We start from the raw sequence: 15,545 nt of genomic DNA on the forward strand, positions 1-15,545 counted from the left end.
TATTGTGGGTATTATATAAACCCTAGGTATTCATGAGTGCCTCCCACATTTATAATTTACTATAAATCTATTTATTTTCGCGACACAGGGGTAAGTAGCTATCCAGAGGTTTCTCAGTTTGGTGTAGCCACTGATTCAGTTTCATTACTTTGAAAAATAAAAAAAATGTTTTTGCTTAGGCTACGGGGCGGAGCACCGGCGCAGCACGGCAGTGCACGGCGAAAGCCGCCGGACTAAAAAGCCTGACATGCAGTAATTTTAGTCCGGCGGACCCTGTCCCCATTATAGTCAATGGGGACGGAACGGCGGTCCGGCGGCACGGCGAAATAGCTGCAGGACGGATCCGACATGGTGAACAGCCCGTCGGATCCGTCCTGCCGCAAGTGTGAAAGTAGCCTTAAAATACAAAGGGAATGTGTCATCTTTAACTTTATAGCTTGTGGAGATCATTTCATCTTTAAAGTTGAGCTAATAGGACAGAGGTCTTCATAATGGGAATCACGCTCTGCACATTTTCACATCTGAGCAAGAGCAATGTCAATGTTGCTTCCACTTGGATAGACGGAGAGAAAGGACATGTCAGCTTAAAATAAATTTAGCAGAATGAACTACAGCAATGAATGGGGAGATCTCTTGATCCATGTGAGTTACAGGGGTGGATCTAGCTGTTTTTAGATACAGGTTGTGTGTATTTTTTACATTAATCATGGGTTAATCCCTTTAAAGCTGTGGACACCAGCCTCTGTTCTTAAGGTGGTCACACACAGAGTGTAGTAGACTGGTAGCTGAACAACCATTAAAAGAGAAGATGATCACCTAGCGAACAATCCTCTCACAGAAGCAGCCATACACATAGTCCATATTGTCTGGTACAGTCGTTCAAACTGGTCGTATATATTCAATGACACTGGGTGAAGACTGAACAATTGTGGTCAGACGAGATTTCCTATCACACGATGATGGTCTATCAGCAGACTAAAATTACCACCTGTTAAATTTCACCCACTGAACAATCATTTTGGTTGAAGTCGTCCATTTTTGGTCAACTTTCGACTAATATGAGACAAGGGCAAAGAACAAGTTCGTAATTCAAATGTCTGTTTATTCACGCATAAGATCAAACAAAAAAAACTCTTTGCAGGGTTGGTGTTTATTCACACCGAGTAGAAAGTTTGTGCATAACAAAAAAACGTCACCTTGTCGGCGGTTCTGCCTCCAGCAGTCAAATGCAGGCTTTAGGTGGCCTGCTCTCCCAACACATGGGTCTAAGCTTTTCAGCCCAGCACAGGGCTCAGATCACAACACACAGGGCTACTGATCCCAGCTACCTTTTTACGCTGGGTTCACACCAGAGCGTACTGAACGTACGCTCTGTATGCGTGATTGTACAGGCGTTTACAATCGCGCCGCGGAGACAAGCGAACGCCCATTGTCGCGCGTTCCTGGAAGTCTATGTACGGGAACGCGCGACACTACGCCCCAAAGAAGCTCCTGAACTTCTTGGGGCGTCGGGTGTTTTACAGCGCGATCGTACGCGCTGTAAAACGCCCAGGTGAGGACCATGCCGATAGGGAAGCATTGGTTTTCTCCTTGTTGAGCGTTTTACAGTGCGTAGGAACGCAATGAGGCAGATCCCGATCATTTAACCCCTTGGATTCCAAGGTCAATTGTGACCATGGCTTCTGAGGCAGTTTTCTTTGGGAGCGCTGAGCTCCTAGGGTCTGAACTGCAACCTCACGTGGAGATCGGAGGAGTCATTCAGTTGCTGTAGTAGCCTCAAACCTGCTCGAGGCTACCGAGTAAATCATAGCAAAAAAATTCAAATCCCCACCTTTTCCCTAGTTTACATATAAATATAAATAAATAATAAAAAAAAACACATAACAGGTATCTCTGCGTCCCAAAATGTCCGGACTATCAAAATATAAAAATATTTTTCTGCCAAAGTGAACGCAAGTAGCAGAAAAAAATAAATCCACGATTCTCCATGATCAAAAAGTTGTACATATCTCTACATAGCTCTGTAGATGGATATATAAAAAGAGTTATGGCTGTCAGAAAATGGTGATGAATTGAAAATGTATATTTTTTCAAAGCTTTTATTTTTTTAAGTAGAAAAATATAAAAACACAAAAAATAAAAATTTGTATCACTGCCATTGTACTGACCCACATAGGGTTGTCACATCATTTTTAGCGCACTGTGAATGTCACAAAAACAAAACCCAAAAAACATTGGCAGAATTGCCGGTCTTTCCAATTTAACCCCACACAGAATTTTTTCCCAGTTTTCCAATACAATCTGTGGTAAAATAAACAGTGCCATTTAAAAAATCCAACTCGCAAAAACACAAGCCCTTATGCAGCTATCTGAACAGAAAACGAGAAAAATGATGACTCTTGGAAGGCGAGAAGGAAAAGCGAATAAAATTAGGCCATTTCCCAGAAGGGTTAAAGGGATAGTGTCATGTCATGCACATTGCTAGAATATGCCCCCAAGGTCTGATAGGTGCGAGGAGTCCCACCTCTGCGCTTCCCAGAAGTGGGAATCGCACCTATCAAACCTTGGGGGCATATCCTAGCGACATGCGACTAAAATACTGCTGCTCGCAGCACAAAATACATCCCCAAAAACTTCCAACGGCCGGCAACCTCAATCTATGGGGTCACAACCGTATGTATTTTGCAAGCCATCAAAAAACACAGATGACATACGTGTGCATTCCGTATTTTGCGGAACGGAACAGCCGGCCCCTAATAGAACAGCACTATCCTTGTCCGTAATGCGGACCATAATAGAATATGTTCTATTTTCTTGCAGAACGAACAAACATACGGAAACGGAATGCACACGGAGTAACTTCCGGTTTTTTTGTGTACCCCTGAAAAAAGTTGCACCAAACGGATATATCACTGACTATACTAGCTGGTCATACAAACAGATATTAAAATGTGAGACTTTTGCCAATATATTCCTGTCAGGAAGATATCGGAGCCCATCATGCACCACGTCACGGTCACTCAGCATGGCAAGGGGTCCTACCACTGTGCTAACTCTGGTGCACTAACCATGGTGTATACACGGTCTGAAGGTGATGAAATCCAGCTCACAGCCAAGCTTCCACACAACCGCCTAGCAGGACAGCTAATGCAATGTGAACAAAGCAAGACCGTAAGCCACACCTATATCAGACCATGTGATGTCTCCAAGTGCAGAAGAATGTTCAATTGCCAAATAAAGGCACACATTCAATACATATAAAACATATAAAACAAAATCACAGAACTATAGTGGCCAATATGGGGGAACTGTCTCAACCACAAACACTGTAGCGTGTCTTTCATTGGGCGAGCAGTCCCACCAAATGTGAACCACAAAAATACAGTGGCAAGTATGGGGGAGCTGCTCAAACCCCAAACACTGTAGCGTGTTTCTCATTGGGGGAGCAGTCCCACCGCATGTGGACCACAGCAAACGACCATCCCGAGCAAATAATGCGTACAAAGGAGGATGCCAGCGCGGTCCACATGCACCACAGAAGCATCCTACACAGTCCAGAACATTGTGCGGATGAAAATACAATTATATAAATCACTGAAAAAAATGCACCAAACGGATATACCACTGACTATACTGGCTAGTCATACAAGCAGATATTAAAAGCTGAGACTTTTGCCAATATATTCCTGTCAGGAAGATATCGGAGCCCATCATGCACCCATTGAAATGAATGGCTCTGCATACGGTCCGCAAACAAACGGAACGGAAAGAAAATACGTTTGTGTGCATGAGTCCTAAGAGACAGTGGCTTATCAGGTTTCAGACTGGAGACAAGCATGGGTCCAACTATAGCCACAGCAGCCACTTGCCCAGTCAGGTGCAAGAACACTGGGGGAGATTTATCAAACTGGTGTAAGTAGAACTGGCTTAGTTTCCCATAGCAACCAACCAGATTCCACCTTTCATTTTGAACAGCCCCTTTAGAAAATGAAAGGTGAAATCTGATTGGTTGCTATAGGCAACTAAGCCAGTTCTACTTACACCAGTTTGATAAATCCCCCCCATTATACCCTTTTGTAGGAAATAACCATATGGTGGCTTTTTGCTATAATCTGGGTTTCCTGATATAGGGTGCTATTATATATAACTAGATTTATGACTACTTATGCTGCCGTTTAATTTCCTTACACTGAGTAGTGGGGGCCCCATGAATTCTAGTTACCAGTTGATCGTACCCCTGTTTGCACTTTTAACCACCCGATAGGCACCATGTGTACTTGTGATCAGTAATGTGCATATAAGGTGGGACCCCCAGCAATCACTAGACTAGAGGGCCCCCTGCAATCTTCCAAGCCTTGTGCAACTTCAGCCTATCGCAGAACGGTCAGACTTTGTGCAAAAGTGAAGGGTTCAGTAGATCTATTTAGGGTCCATTCACACATCCGCAGTGTATTGTGGATCCGCAATACACCCGGCCGGCACCCACATAGAACTGCCTATTCTTGTCTGCAAATGCGGGCAAGAATAGGACATGTTCTATTTTTTTCCGGAGCTGCGGACCAGAAGATCGGGGGGCGCGCTACGGAAATGCGGATACGGACAGCGCATAGAGTGCTCTCCGCATCCATTCCGTCCCCATAGAGAATGAATGGGTCCGCACCCGTTCCGCAAAATTGCGTAACGGATGCGGACACGTATGATCCCTGACAACTCCCAATATATACTTCCCAACGTTTTTGGAGGGTCAAGGAGGGACAACTATAGTTCATTGCGTGAAAGTCCATTTTTCCTGTATATTTATAAATTTTTGTAGATTTCTTAGTGCACAATAGCACAAAAATTATCTGAATCTAGAAATTTCTAAAATCCAAATTTCATTAAATAATGAAATGATAAACAAGGCGGGCTGGAATACACAGATCGGAACCAAACCCTTTCTGGACCAATATTGTACATGTAATAATGCTGATCTATAGGGACATGTAAGGATCAAAGAGGGACTTGGTTCCAAAAGAGGGACACTTGGGAGGTGAGCTTGCACATTACTTATAGAAATATATACTGCAGCCCGCCAGCCCATAGTTCCAGACGACCCCATACTTCTGCGGCAGGACACTTGCCTTGCTCTCCGTGCTGCTCAATCTCAGTAGCCACATGGCGGCAGAACTGTATACAGCGGTTGCTTAGCTACCACTTAACCAGTTCACTCCCACCCCGCCCCATCCACCGACACACTCGTCATCCCATAATATAACGCGGGCTGTTCTCCCGTCACCTGACCACGTGACCCGGCTTACACAGTAATGTTTCCATTTATTACACTGATGACGTCACGGCGTGACTAGTTTGGCCAGAAAATCGCCCGCTCCACTCCCTGCTGCTACTTCCTGGAACTCCTCCCCGCCCATTGACTATTCTGCACCAATAGCGCGGCCTCTGCCCGCTCACTAACCAATAGCATGCCACTTTCAAAAATGAGTGACAATCCCAATATCCAATCGGAGGAAAGCCATAGGAGTGTGCTGGAGAATACCGTACCAGCCGCAGGAAGGGAACAGGTGAGCGGCACGTATGGAATATGGAGTGTGATAACTATATGCGCTGACTACTTTATCTGTGGAGCCGGTGACGGGGTATAAGGGTGGGCGCTGTCCTGAATGACGGAAACCGGGGAAACTTGCGTGATATGCGGTACATTGGCCAGGTATGGCAGGAGGTCAGTGGGGAAATAGGACACCAAAACAGTATGCAGGGGGAAGCCATACTATGGCAGTGCACTAACATAGGCAGGGTGGTGTCCCCTATTACTCCCATTATTAATCTCCTTATGAATACCTAACATATTGACAACCATGTAGTAAGGACAGGCGCTTCAGATGCTCAGTGTCATTAGATATTCATATGGTCGGGGGTAAAGGGCCATAACTACAGGGCCGGCGCCACCTGTAAGGCGACCTAGGCAGCCGCCTAGGGCGCAATTTAGCAGGGGGCGCCGGAACCGTGCGGTTTAAAGAAAAAAACAAAAAAATGTTGGTTAAGTGGCCAGCGGCGCCCCTCATGCTGCGCCACCGCCCATAGAGTCCTTAGGGCCCCGCCGGCCCGCAACTAACCATAGGCCACATGTCCATTAATTGCTCCAATCCCCCAATGTGAATCAATGCTGTACTCATTACTGTAACATGGCCGATATTTGCTTTTCCTAAATCCTTTATATGATGTCCTTCTGGTTTATTATTCTGCTGATGTTTGCAATATGAGCAGCTGAATTCTGGAAGAACGGCGGGGTGATTGACAGCTCTGCACCAGGCCTAAGGCCGGAGCCACATGCCCCGTGTGCCGGTCATGTTATCCATGGGATGTATGACGGCGGTCGGATTATCTGACCTGAACTCACAGCATCCTATGGATTTATAAACTCATGATCGGGCTGTGGCACTTCTGAGGTATACAGGCAGGGTCACTGGGCAGTCCCTTTTCTTTGGGCCTCCTGCAGAGATCTGCAAAATATGGATTCAGTCCGTGTGCATCTCACATTTTCCTCGGGACCCGTTGTAAATAAAGCGAATCCTTTTCTACAAAATGGCCAAGAATATCAACAGGTCCTCATGCACACTACCATATTTTGTATCTGTGTCCTGCACATGGACCCATTCATTTCGTATTTTGTATCCGTGTCTGATTGCACATGGACCCATTAATTTAGTATTTTGTATCCGTGTCCAATTGCGCATGGACCCATACATTTTTATGGGTCCGCAAAAAAATTTGTCATCTGTGCGGCTGAGCCGCAAATTATAGAATCTATTCTTTTTTTTGTTTGTTTTACAGTGGGTCCCGCAGAAATTGCGGGATGCACACAGACCGTGTACAGATTTGGCTGTGTGCATGAGGTTTTAAGAAGATAACCCATGGACTTGCAAATTCTGGGGGTCGCTACAGATCTGTATTAGAGACCCATATGTGGCTTTGTGAGGTGGTGTATTCTTCCCCAGAACAATGCTTCGGAGGCAGAATAACTAATACACCACGTGATGGAACATAGCAGAATGTACAGCCTCTGGATGTGTTCCTGGGTATTAGGGTCCATTCACGTATCTCTGGGTCCCCATCGCAGAACAGGTGCGGACCCATTCATTTCACCGTGTGCTGTCCACATCCGTAGTTCCGTTGCGCAGCCCCACAAAAACAGATAGAAATGCCTATTATTGTCCGCAATGGCAGACAAGAATAGGCATTTTTATCATAGAGCCAGCCATGTGCGTTTCATAAAATGTGGAACACACTCGGCCGGTACCCATGTTTTGCGCATCTGCAATTTGCGGACCGCAAAACACTTCCGATCATGTGAATGGACCCTAAATCGGAGGCATACGGTGGTACAGCTGTATTACATGGAAGCAGTTTCATGGATGAGCCCTTTTGTTTGGAGAACTAGCTGAGATTTCTGAAAGTAAGGGAAATGGATAATATATTATGAATCTGTTCACCTTTTAGGCCACGTTATATTGCTATAAATGAAGGAGAACATATGATGAAAAGGCTGCAGAGGTCCTTGTGCTTGAGGGCTGGAATATATATTCTAAGACAGGATCTGAAGATGCAATAGACAAGGAACAAACTAAAGAAGAAAATGGAGAAAGCTACTGCCCCCTCCATTCAGCTGGAGAAACTAACATCGACCACTGCGGGAACACCTACTGGATATCACTTCTCATACAAGGTGAGTGGCATAGTATTTATAATGCATAGTGTAGTGACAGACCCCTGATTGTAAGCATGTGCACAGCACTGCGATCCGGGGGCCTCACCCTGCCTTGTAACCACGGATGGACAGCTTCCTCCCCGTGCAAGGTAGTAGGGAGGAAGCCATCAATCGGTGGGGTGGAGAGGATTAGCCCACAGCTCACGGGATGATGCAACTAATATGTGTAAGCACTGGGATCGTTGGGGGTCATTTACCAAAACCAGCTATTTACACTGGACTTAGATTCCCCCTTAATCTGCCTGCCATAAGATTCGGCCCCGGCATGTCCCCGTCTGTCGAACACCCTGCAAAAAACAGCCACGCGACTAAATATGGTCACAAGGCCGGATAAACAAGGGACTTCACTTTGGTTCACACTTTGCAGTTTTGATGCAGTCTTTTAGCCAGAAACAGAAGTGGAGCTTAATTGGGGAGGGGGGTATGTATGCTTGGAGGTTTTGAGTCTCTAATTTTGGATTTATTCCTAACGTGTGAGCTGGATAGTTCTTGTCCTATTCACATCACTCGATCCGGCAGGATTACTAAGAAGATCAGTTTGGGGATATTATGTGATCCAGACATCCCCATATCTATCGCTTCTTCTCGTGAATTAGGCTACTTTCACACTAGCGTTCGATCGGATCCGCTCATATTAATGCAGACGGTGGCTCCGTTCAGTACGGATCCGTCTGCATTATAACTTAGAAAATTTTTCTAAGTGTGAAAGTAGCCTGAGCGGATCCGTTCAGACTTTACATTGAAAGTCAATGGGGGACGGATCCGCTTGAAGATTGAGCCATATGGTGTCATCTTCAAGCGGATCCGTCCCCATTGACTTCCATTATAAGTCTGGACGGATCCGCTCACCTCCGCACGGCCAGGCGGACACCCGAACGCTGCTTGCAGCGTTCAGGTGTCCGCTCACTGAGCGGAGGCTGAGTGCTGGCAGGCGGATGCATTCTCTGTGGATCCGCCTGCACTGAGAATGCATTAGGGCCAGACGGCTGCGTTCAGGGCCGCTTGTGAGTCACTTCAAACGGAGCTCACGAGCGGACACCCGAACGCAGGTGTGAAAGTAGCCTTAGCTTGTCAACAAATCCAGCCTGTGCTTCAGGTTAAATATGTCATCATCTTTATATACGCCTCCACCAACTAAATGACTGTTTGCATGGATTCCTGCTGCACCTGCTATGCGCACAATCATTTTGAATCTATTTGCTTCTCCTTAAAGGGGTTTCCAGGATTTTATTAATGATGGCCTATCGCAGGATATGCCATCAATCTCTGATCGGTGGCGGTCCCTCACCCTCGGCAGTCCACCACCAGAACTACACAGCTCCGTCCATCGTGTAGTGGACGGAGCTGGTTACTGCAGCGCTGCTCCCACTGAAGTCAGCTGCAGACCCACCCTGAAACAGCTGATCGGCATTGTGTCGAACCCCTGCCGATCAGATATTGATACCTTATCCTGATAGGTCATCAGTGGTCAACTCCTGGATAACCACTTCTAGGTACGTATATATAAGGATGGCAACTCAGGATGAATTGTTTTACACAGGGAACCCCAGTAACACCAGATCGTGTTCTTAATGCCTCCACACCACACAAGACTAAATCGCCAAAGAGGAGGAACGGTCGTATAAAACAGAACCTTTACTAGAACAGTCACCACCCCACACATTTATCATACACCAGCAGCACAATAAAAGAAAACCAAAAAAACTGGAAATACTCCCAAGTTGAGTACAGAGCAATTATGCTGCATACCAGTAATTAAAGGGGTTGTGTCACTTCAGCAAACAAATTTATCATGTAGAGAAAGGTAATACAAGGCACTTACTAATAGAATGTGAGTGTCCATATTGCCTCCTTTGCTGGCTGGACTCCTTTTTCCATCACATTATACACTGCTCGTATCCAGGGGTTACAAACACCCTGTAATCCATCAGCGGTGGACGTGCTTGCACACTATAGGAAAAGATGCCAGCCTCTCTGGTTGCCAGGCTGCAGGCGTGCTCTTTTTACTATAGTGTGCAAGCACAGCCACCGCTGCTGGATTACAGGTTGGTCGTAACCTCTGGAGCAGTTTATAATGTGATGGAAAAATGAATCCAGCCAGCAAAGGAAGCAATATGGACAATCACAATGCATTAGTACGTGCCTTGTATTAACTTTATCTACAGGATAAATCCCATTTGCTAGAGTGAGACAACCCCTTTTAAATGGCAGGTCAACAGCTAATATGCAGTAGCGTTGAAATGAAAACTACTCTTACCGGTGGCCTTGTGGTTCTCTGATAGGATAGGTATCGGTCCACCTGGCTGGTAGTGTATGGTTCCAGGACATGGTTCCTCCTTCAGTTAGGATGGTTAGCAGATCAGGCACTGCCTATAACAAACCCTATGATATGGTATGGGAACCTGTTAAGCCCTTCCTGTCTTACCACAAAGCTCTCGTCCTCATAAAGGAGTCTCCGTTTGGACCCTGATGACCCTAGTATGGGCAGAATAGCCCTAAAATATCCCTCACTCTGTACCCAACATGACACATTTCTGTCCCCACTATCGGGACTCTTTTGGTGAATAGGAGATACCGAGATTAAATAGACTTAACCAAAAGGGCAACCGGATGCCAGTTACCCCTTATGTGTGTGCATGAAGAGGGTCAGGCATTCGCTAACAGTAGCCGAAGGCCAGTGGGCGAATAGAACCTAGCTCATATTGGGAATGGCGCCTTACCAGTAGTGGTTGTATATCACCATTCCTCCTCTTTGCTGATTCAAGATTAATTGTGCACAAATAAAACGGCAATAGAGCGGTGTACACTGCAGCATTACTCATCTGTAATGTGGTGCCTGTGGACTGCTATATGGAAGGTATGATAGGGGGGCACGGAAACTGCAATCTACTTGACTCTATTCTGTTTTCTAGGATAATCTTATTGGATCTCTACTGGCTATATTCGGACATCTTATTATTAGTATTGGACTCAACTTACAGGTAAGACATGCACAGAATAACAAAAGGAGGGATGGCACGCTTGGATCTTTAGTAGCAGCAGTTTTCTGGAAAGAATTTAGGAGGTTAATGGCTGCAAATATTGTAAAGACCCTATACTTTGTGATAGGGAACATGATTGTGGAGGTGAAGTCAATAAATTGGCCCTAATTTGTATGTGTATCACTGCAAGCAACTAACATTCTGATATTAAAGCCTCAAGGGGTTGTGCGGGGGTTTTATATCGATAACCTATCCTCAGGATAGGTTATCAATATCGGATCGGCGGTGGTCCAACACACGACACCCCCGGCTGATCAGCTGTTTGATCAGCGCTCCTTCCTCTTTATTACACTGCCTGTCATCTCGGAAGCGAGTTTAAAGAGGACCTTTCACCTAAAAAAAAAATTTAAACTAAGACTATAGCGTTACTTACATGCCCCCATGATTTCTTGAACGTTAATTCTTTTTTCATTCTGTGCCCCCGTTTGTCCGCTATGCCCCCCGGAATAATTCCCGCCGTCTATGCTAATGAGCCAGCCTCAAATGGGCTGGCTTTAAAAGTTCTCCCGGTCGTGATAGACGAAATCGCTCCAGTTCTCTGAAGTCTCGCGAGAACTGGAGCGTCTTCTCCCTGGCTAAGAGCGGAGCGCGCTGATTGGATGCGCTCCGTGCCAGGGAGAAGATGAAAGGCACGACCGGGAGAACTTTTAAAGCCAGCCCATTTGAGGCTGGCTCATTAGCATAGACGGCAGGAATTATTCCGGGGGGCATAGCGGACAAACGGGGGCACAGAATGAAAAAATAATTAACGTTCAAGAAATCATGGGGGCATGTAAGTAACGCTATAGTCTTAGTTTAAATTTTTTTTTTAGGTGAAAGGTCCTCTTTAATTACAAGCAGGGTGGATTTGATCACTAGTCAGTAAGGCTTGATTTAAATCATAGTTTTCTACATAAAAACTCATTCTTGCTGGTATAACTTATAATATGCAAGTAGATGAAGATTTTTAGAATAATAACTTTTCATATTAGGTTGATTCTGTATTCATAGGTTTGTAGAAGTTAGGATTAAGGTATTTTTCTCAACTCTGTTCATGTTATCACATTTTTGCTGTGAAGAAGAGGCATGTGATCTCTGCTGAGTCAAATTCAGTTTTGAGAACTGCAAAAGTAAACCAAGAATCTGTGATAATATCTTGTAGGCAGAGAAACTGCCCAATAATCTTACAAAAACCTCTGGAAGAGCATGACATTGTGAATGGATTAATGGAATTTATTTACCCAAAAAATTAAACATATACAGCCTTATTCTACATAATAAAAAAACTAATCTTTATTTCATGATGGAATAACCTTTGGATGGTAATCTATTTTCCTCTAAAAGTATTTTATAGAAAAAAATCATTGATTTTTTATCCACCCTGATTGCAGTGAATGGAGCAAGTACTTGTAATTACACTACGCCACCACTACAGGGGAGACAACACGTAGTGTAATGAAGAGAGAGCAGCGTGGAGCGCCGCCTCCTATTCAAACAGCTGATAGGCAGGGGTGTTGGACCCCCGCCAATCAGATATTGATGACCTATCCTGAGGCTAGGTAATCAATATAAAACCCCAGCACAACCCCTTTAAGGGTCTGGCTACACGGCGCTGTGTGTCACGCGACACAAAGGGGTATGGCAACAGGGCAACGTGTTGCGGGACACTTGATATAATGTATTTTAGTGGTGTCGCTATGCGACATGCTACATGGTACAACTGTGACGCGACAGTCGCAGAAAAATCTTGGATGACTTGGATAGATTTTTTGGGACAGTCGTGTTGCAGTCGCATAGCGACACCATTGAAATACATTACATAAAAACACGCAGTGTAGCCGGATTCTAAATGGGTTTTCGGGTACTTTTTATATTGATGGCCTCTCCTCAGGATATGGGCATGGGGTCTGATACCTGACACCCTCACCAATCGGTTGTTCTGCAGAAGTCATCACTGGAACAACACAGCTTTGTCCTCTGTTTAGTGGAAGGAGCTAACCGGCTTAGTCACTACACAATGGATGGACAGCTGGTTGGTGGAGGTTGTCAGACCCTCTGCCCATCTGACTTTGATGGCCTATCCTGGCCTAACCCTTTTACTAAATTCTTCTTGAACACCCAAAAAAGATGTAAAATAAAATGTAATATATCCAGCAGTGGTCACACACAGTGGTGCGATTTATTGCAGTCCGGTTTCTCTTGTGCAGGTCAGGTCCATATTCTACTACGCAATGGGCACATACTTGGTTATGACTATCCCTATTAGACCTAGTATTCTCCTTGCCTAACAAGCAAGGCAGTTGCCCCAAAAAGGCGCCCTCACTTCCTGGTGACTAACCCTCTGTTGGTATCGGCACACATTTCATCTGTTTTATGCTATTATCTGCTTGGCAGACCGGTGTCATATTGGTTTATTTGGAAGTTCTCTGATGAACCAGATATCAATGTACAAACGTGTCCGGACAAGAGCGGCAAGCATGACAGTCCTTACAAATCACTTTGATAGGGAATCGTGTCAACATCGGGTGAGCCACTGGGAGGTGGAGGTGCCCTTTTAATGGTTATTGCCTTTCTTGTCAGGCAGGGAGAATGCAGAGTCTAATAGGGACATTCTTCAGACTCATGCACACGACCATATTTATTTTGCAGTCCACAAACCAGAGATCCGCAAAATGCAGAAACCGACAGTGTGCATTGCACAATTTCCGTGGGCCCCATTGAAAAATAATATAGTCGTGTGCATGAGGCCTTAACCCCGTATGTGCTAATTACCTAGAGTGGAATCTGGAACGGCACAGGACCGGACCTGCGTAAGAGAAACCTGACTGAAACAAACCGGACTGACTTTTATTGTATATTTTGATATTTACTATGTACTTTGTTGGGTGTTTTAAAGGCATTTAGTAAAAGTTTGAATATCTGGTGACTTCAGGGGTATAGTCGTATGATCCATGAAAGGTTGTATGAGAATTGTCTGTGGACTTCAATCCGAATATCGGGCAAAATTTGATTTGACACAAAGCCGAATTTCCTCGTGCTTCGTGATAGTGAATCGATTTTCCCTGAATGGCGGGTAAAAAAAAAATAAATAAAATATATATATATATATATATATATATATATATATATATATATATATATATATAATCATACCTGCCTCATCTAGCCAGCCACCGCCATCTTGATTTAAGATCTTGCACCAAAATGCATTTCGTTCCGTTTGGTTGCACTCCCGTCGCAGACAGGATGCGTAATGCGTTTTGCAAGGGTGTGAGAAAAATCGGCATGTTCGGGTTTGGGTTAGGTGTTGTGTAGATTGCTATTTTCCCTTATAACCCTGTTATAAGGGAAAATAATACATTCTTAAAACAGAATACATAGTACAATAGTGCACCCGCACTGAATCCGGACCTATTCATTTCTATGGGGCTGTGCACATGAGCGGTGATTTTCACGCATCACTAGTGCGTTGCGTTAAAATCGCAGCATGCTCTATTTTTTGCGTTTTAGGCCTCATAGAAGTGAATGGGGCTGCGTGAAAAATCGCAAGCATCCGCAAGCAAGTGCGGCTGCGTTGCGATTTTCACGCATGGTTGCTAGGAGATGATCGGAATGGGGACCAGATCATTATTATTTTCCCTTATAACATGATTATAAGGGAAAATAATAGCATTCTTAAAACAGAATACATAGTACAATAGGGCTGGAGGGGTTAAAAAAAATATAATAAAAATATAACTCACTTTAATCCACTTGTTCGCGCAGCCCGGCTCCTCTTCTGCCTTCATCTGTGAGGAAAAGGACCTGTGGTGACGTCACTGCGCTCATCACATGATCCGTCGCCACAGGTCCTTTTCCTCACAGATGAAGGCAGAAGAGAAACCGGGCTGCGCGAAACAAGTGGATTAAGGTGAGTTAAATTATTATTATTATATTTTTTTTAACCCCTCCAGCCCTATTGTACTATGTATTCTGTTTTAAGAATGCTATTATTTTCCCTTCTAATCATGTTATAAGGGAAAATAATAATGATCGGGTCCCCATTCCGATCATCTCCTAGCAACCATGCGTGAAAATCGCAACGCAGCCGCACTTGCTTGCGGATGCTTGCGATTTTTCACGCAGCCCCATTCACTTCTATGAGGCCTAAACCGCACAAAATAGAGCATGCTGCGATTTTAACGCAACGCACTAGTGATGCGTGAAAATCACCGCTCATGTGCACAGCCCCATAGAAATGAATAGGTCCGGATTCAGTGCGGGTGCAATGCATTCACCTCACGCATTGCACCCGCGTGGAAATCTCGCCCGTATTAAAGGGGCCTTAGTGACACCAAACGCTAGCTAATAGGGCCACGAAAGTCCTTTTAAGGACTGGTATAGGTTTGCTATCGATATGTGACATACAGAGGGGTGTGATATGACTATAATATACCTTCCAACTAGGGGTGGGCGGTATATGCGATATGGATTTTGGCCATATCGCCTATATCGCCGGACCGCGATATGATCGCGCGCACCATGTTCCCCTGAGCCGGCCGGCACAGCGGAGGGAGGAGGATGAGGGAGTCCCTCCCTCCCCACTGTGCGCGGCTGCCGCTGAACACCAATGAGGACAGAGTAGGAGGAGGAGGGGAGGGACTGTGGCCACTGCGCTACCAATGAATGTGCCGGCCATATCCCTCAGGGTCCCCCTCCTCCCCCCCCCCATCATTGGTGGCAGTTTGCAGTTCCGATCGGAGCCCCAGCAGTGTAATGCTGGG

The 15,545-nt window shown here is 45.2% G+C and overlaps 1 protein-coding gene across 4 annotated transcripts in view; it reads left to right on the top strand.

The window, feature by feature from the left end:
- The first annotated feature begins 5,498 nt into the window (after window positions 1-5,498).
- Window positions 5,499-15,545, top strand: part of NIPAL3 (NIPA like domain containing 3) — a 34,798-nt gene continuing 24,751 nt past the window's right edge. For 2 of the 4 annotated variants that reach the window (XM_044286850.1, XM_044286853.1), the window contains exons 1-3: window positions 5,565-5,704; window positions 7,495-7,720; window positions 10,675-10,743. In XM_044286850.1, the coding sequence (XP_044142785.1) occupies window positions 7,631-7,720; window positions 10,675-10,743 (159 nt within the window). In that variant the 5' untranslated portion in view covers window positions 5,565-5,704; window positions 7,495-7,630. The other 2 variants (XM_044286851.1, XM_044286852.1) reach the window with 2 other exon arrangements.

The sequence above is a fragment of the Bufo gargarizans genome, chromosome 3 (assembly GCF_014858855.1).
Source record: "Bufo gargarizans isolate SCDJY-AF-19 chromosome 3, ASM1485885v1, whole genome shotgun sequence".
Classification (NCBI taxonomy): domain Eukaryota; kingdom Metazoa; phylum Chordata; class Amphibia; order Anura; family Bufonidae; genus Bufo; species Bufo gargarizans.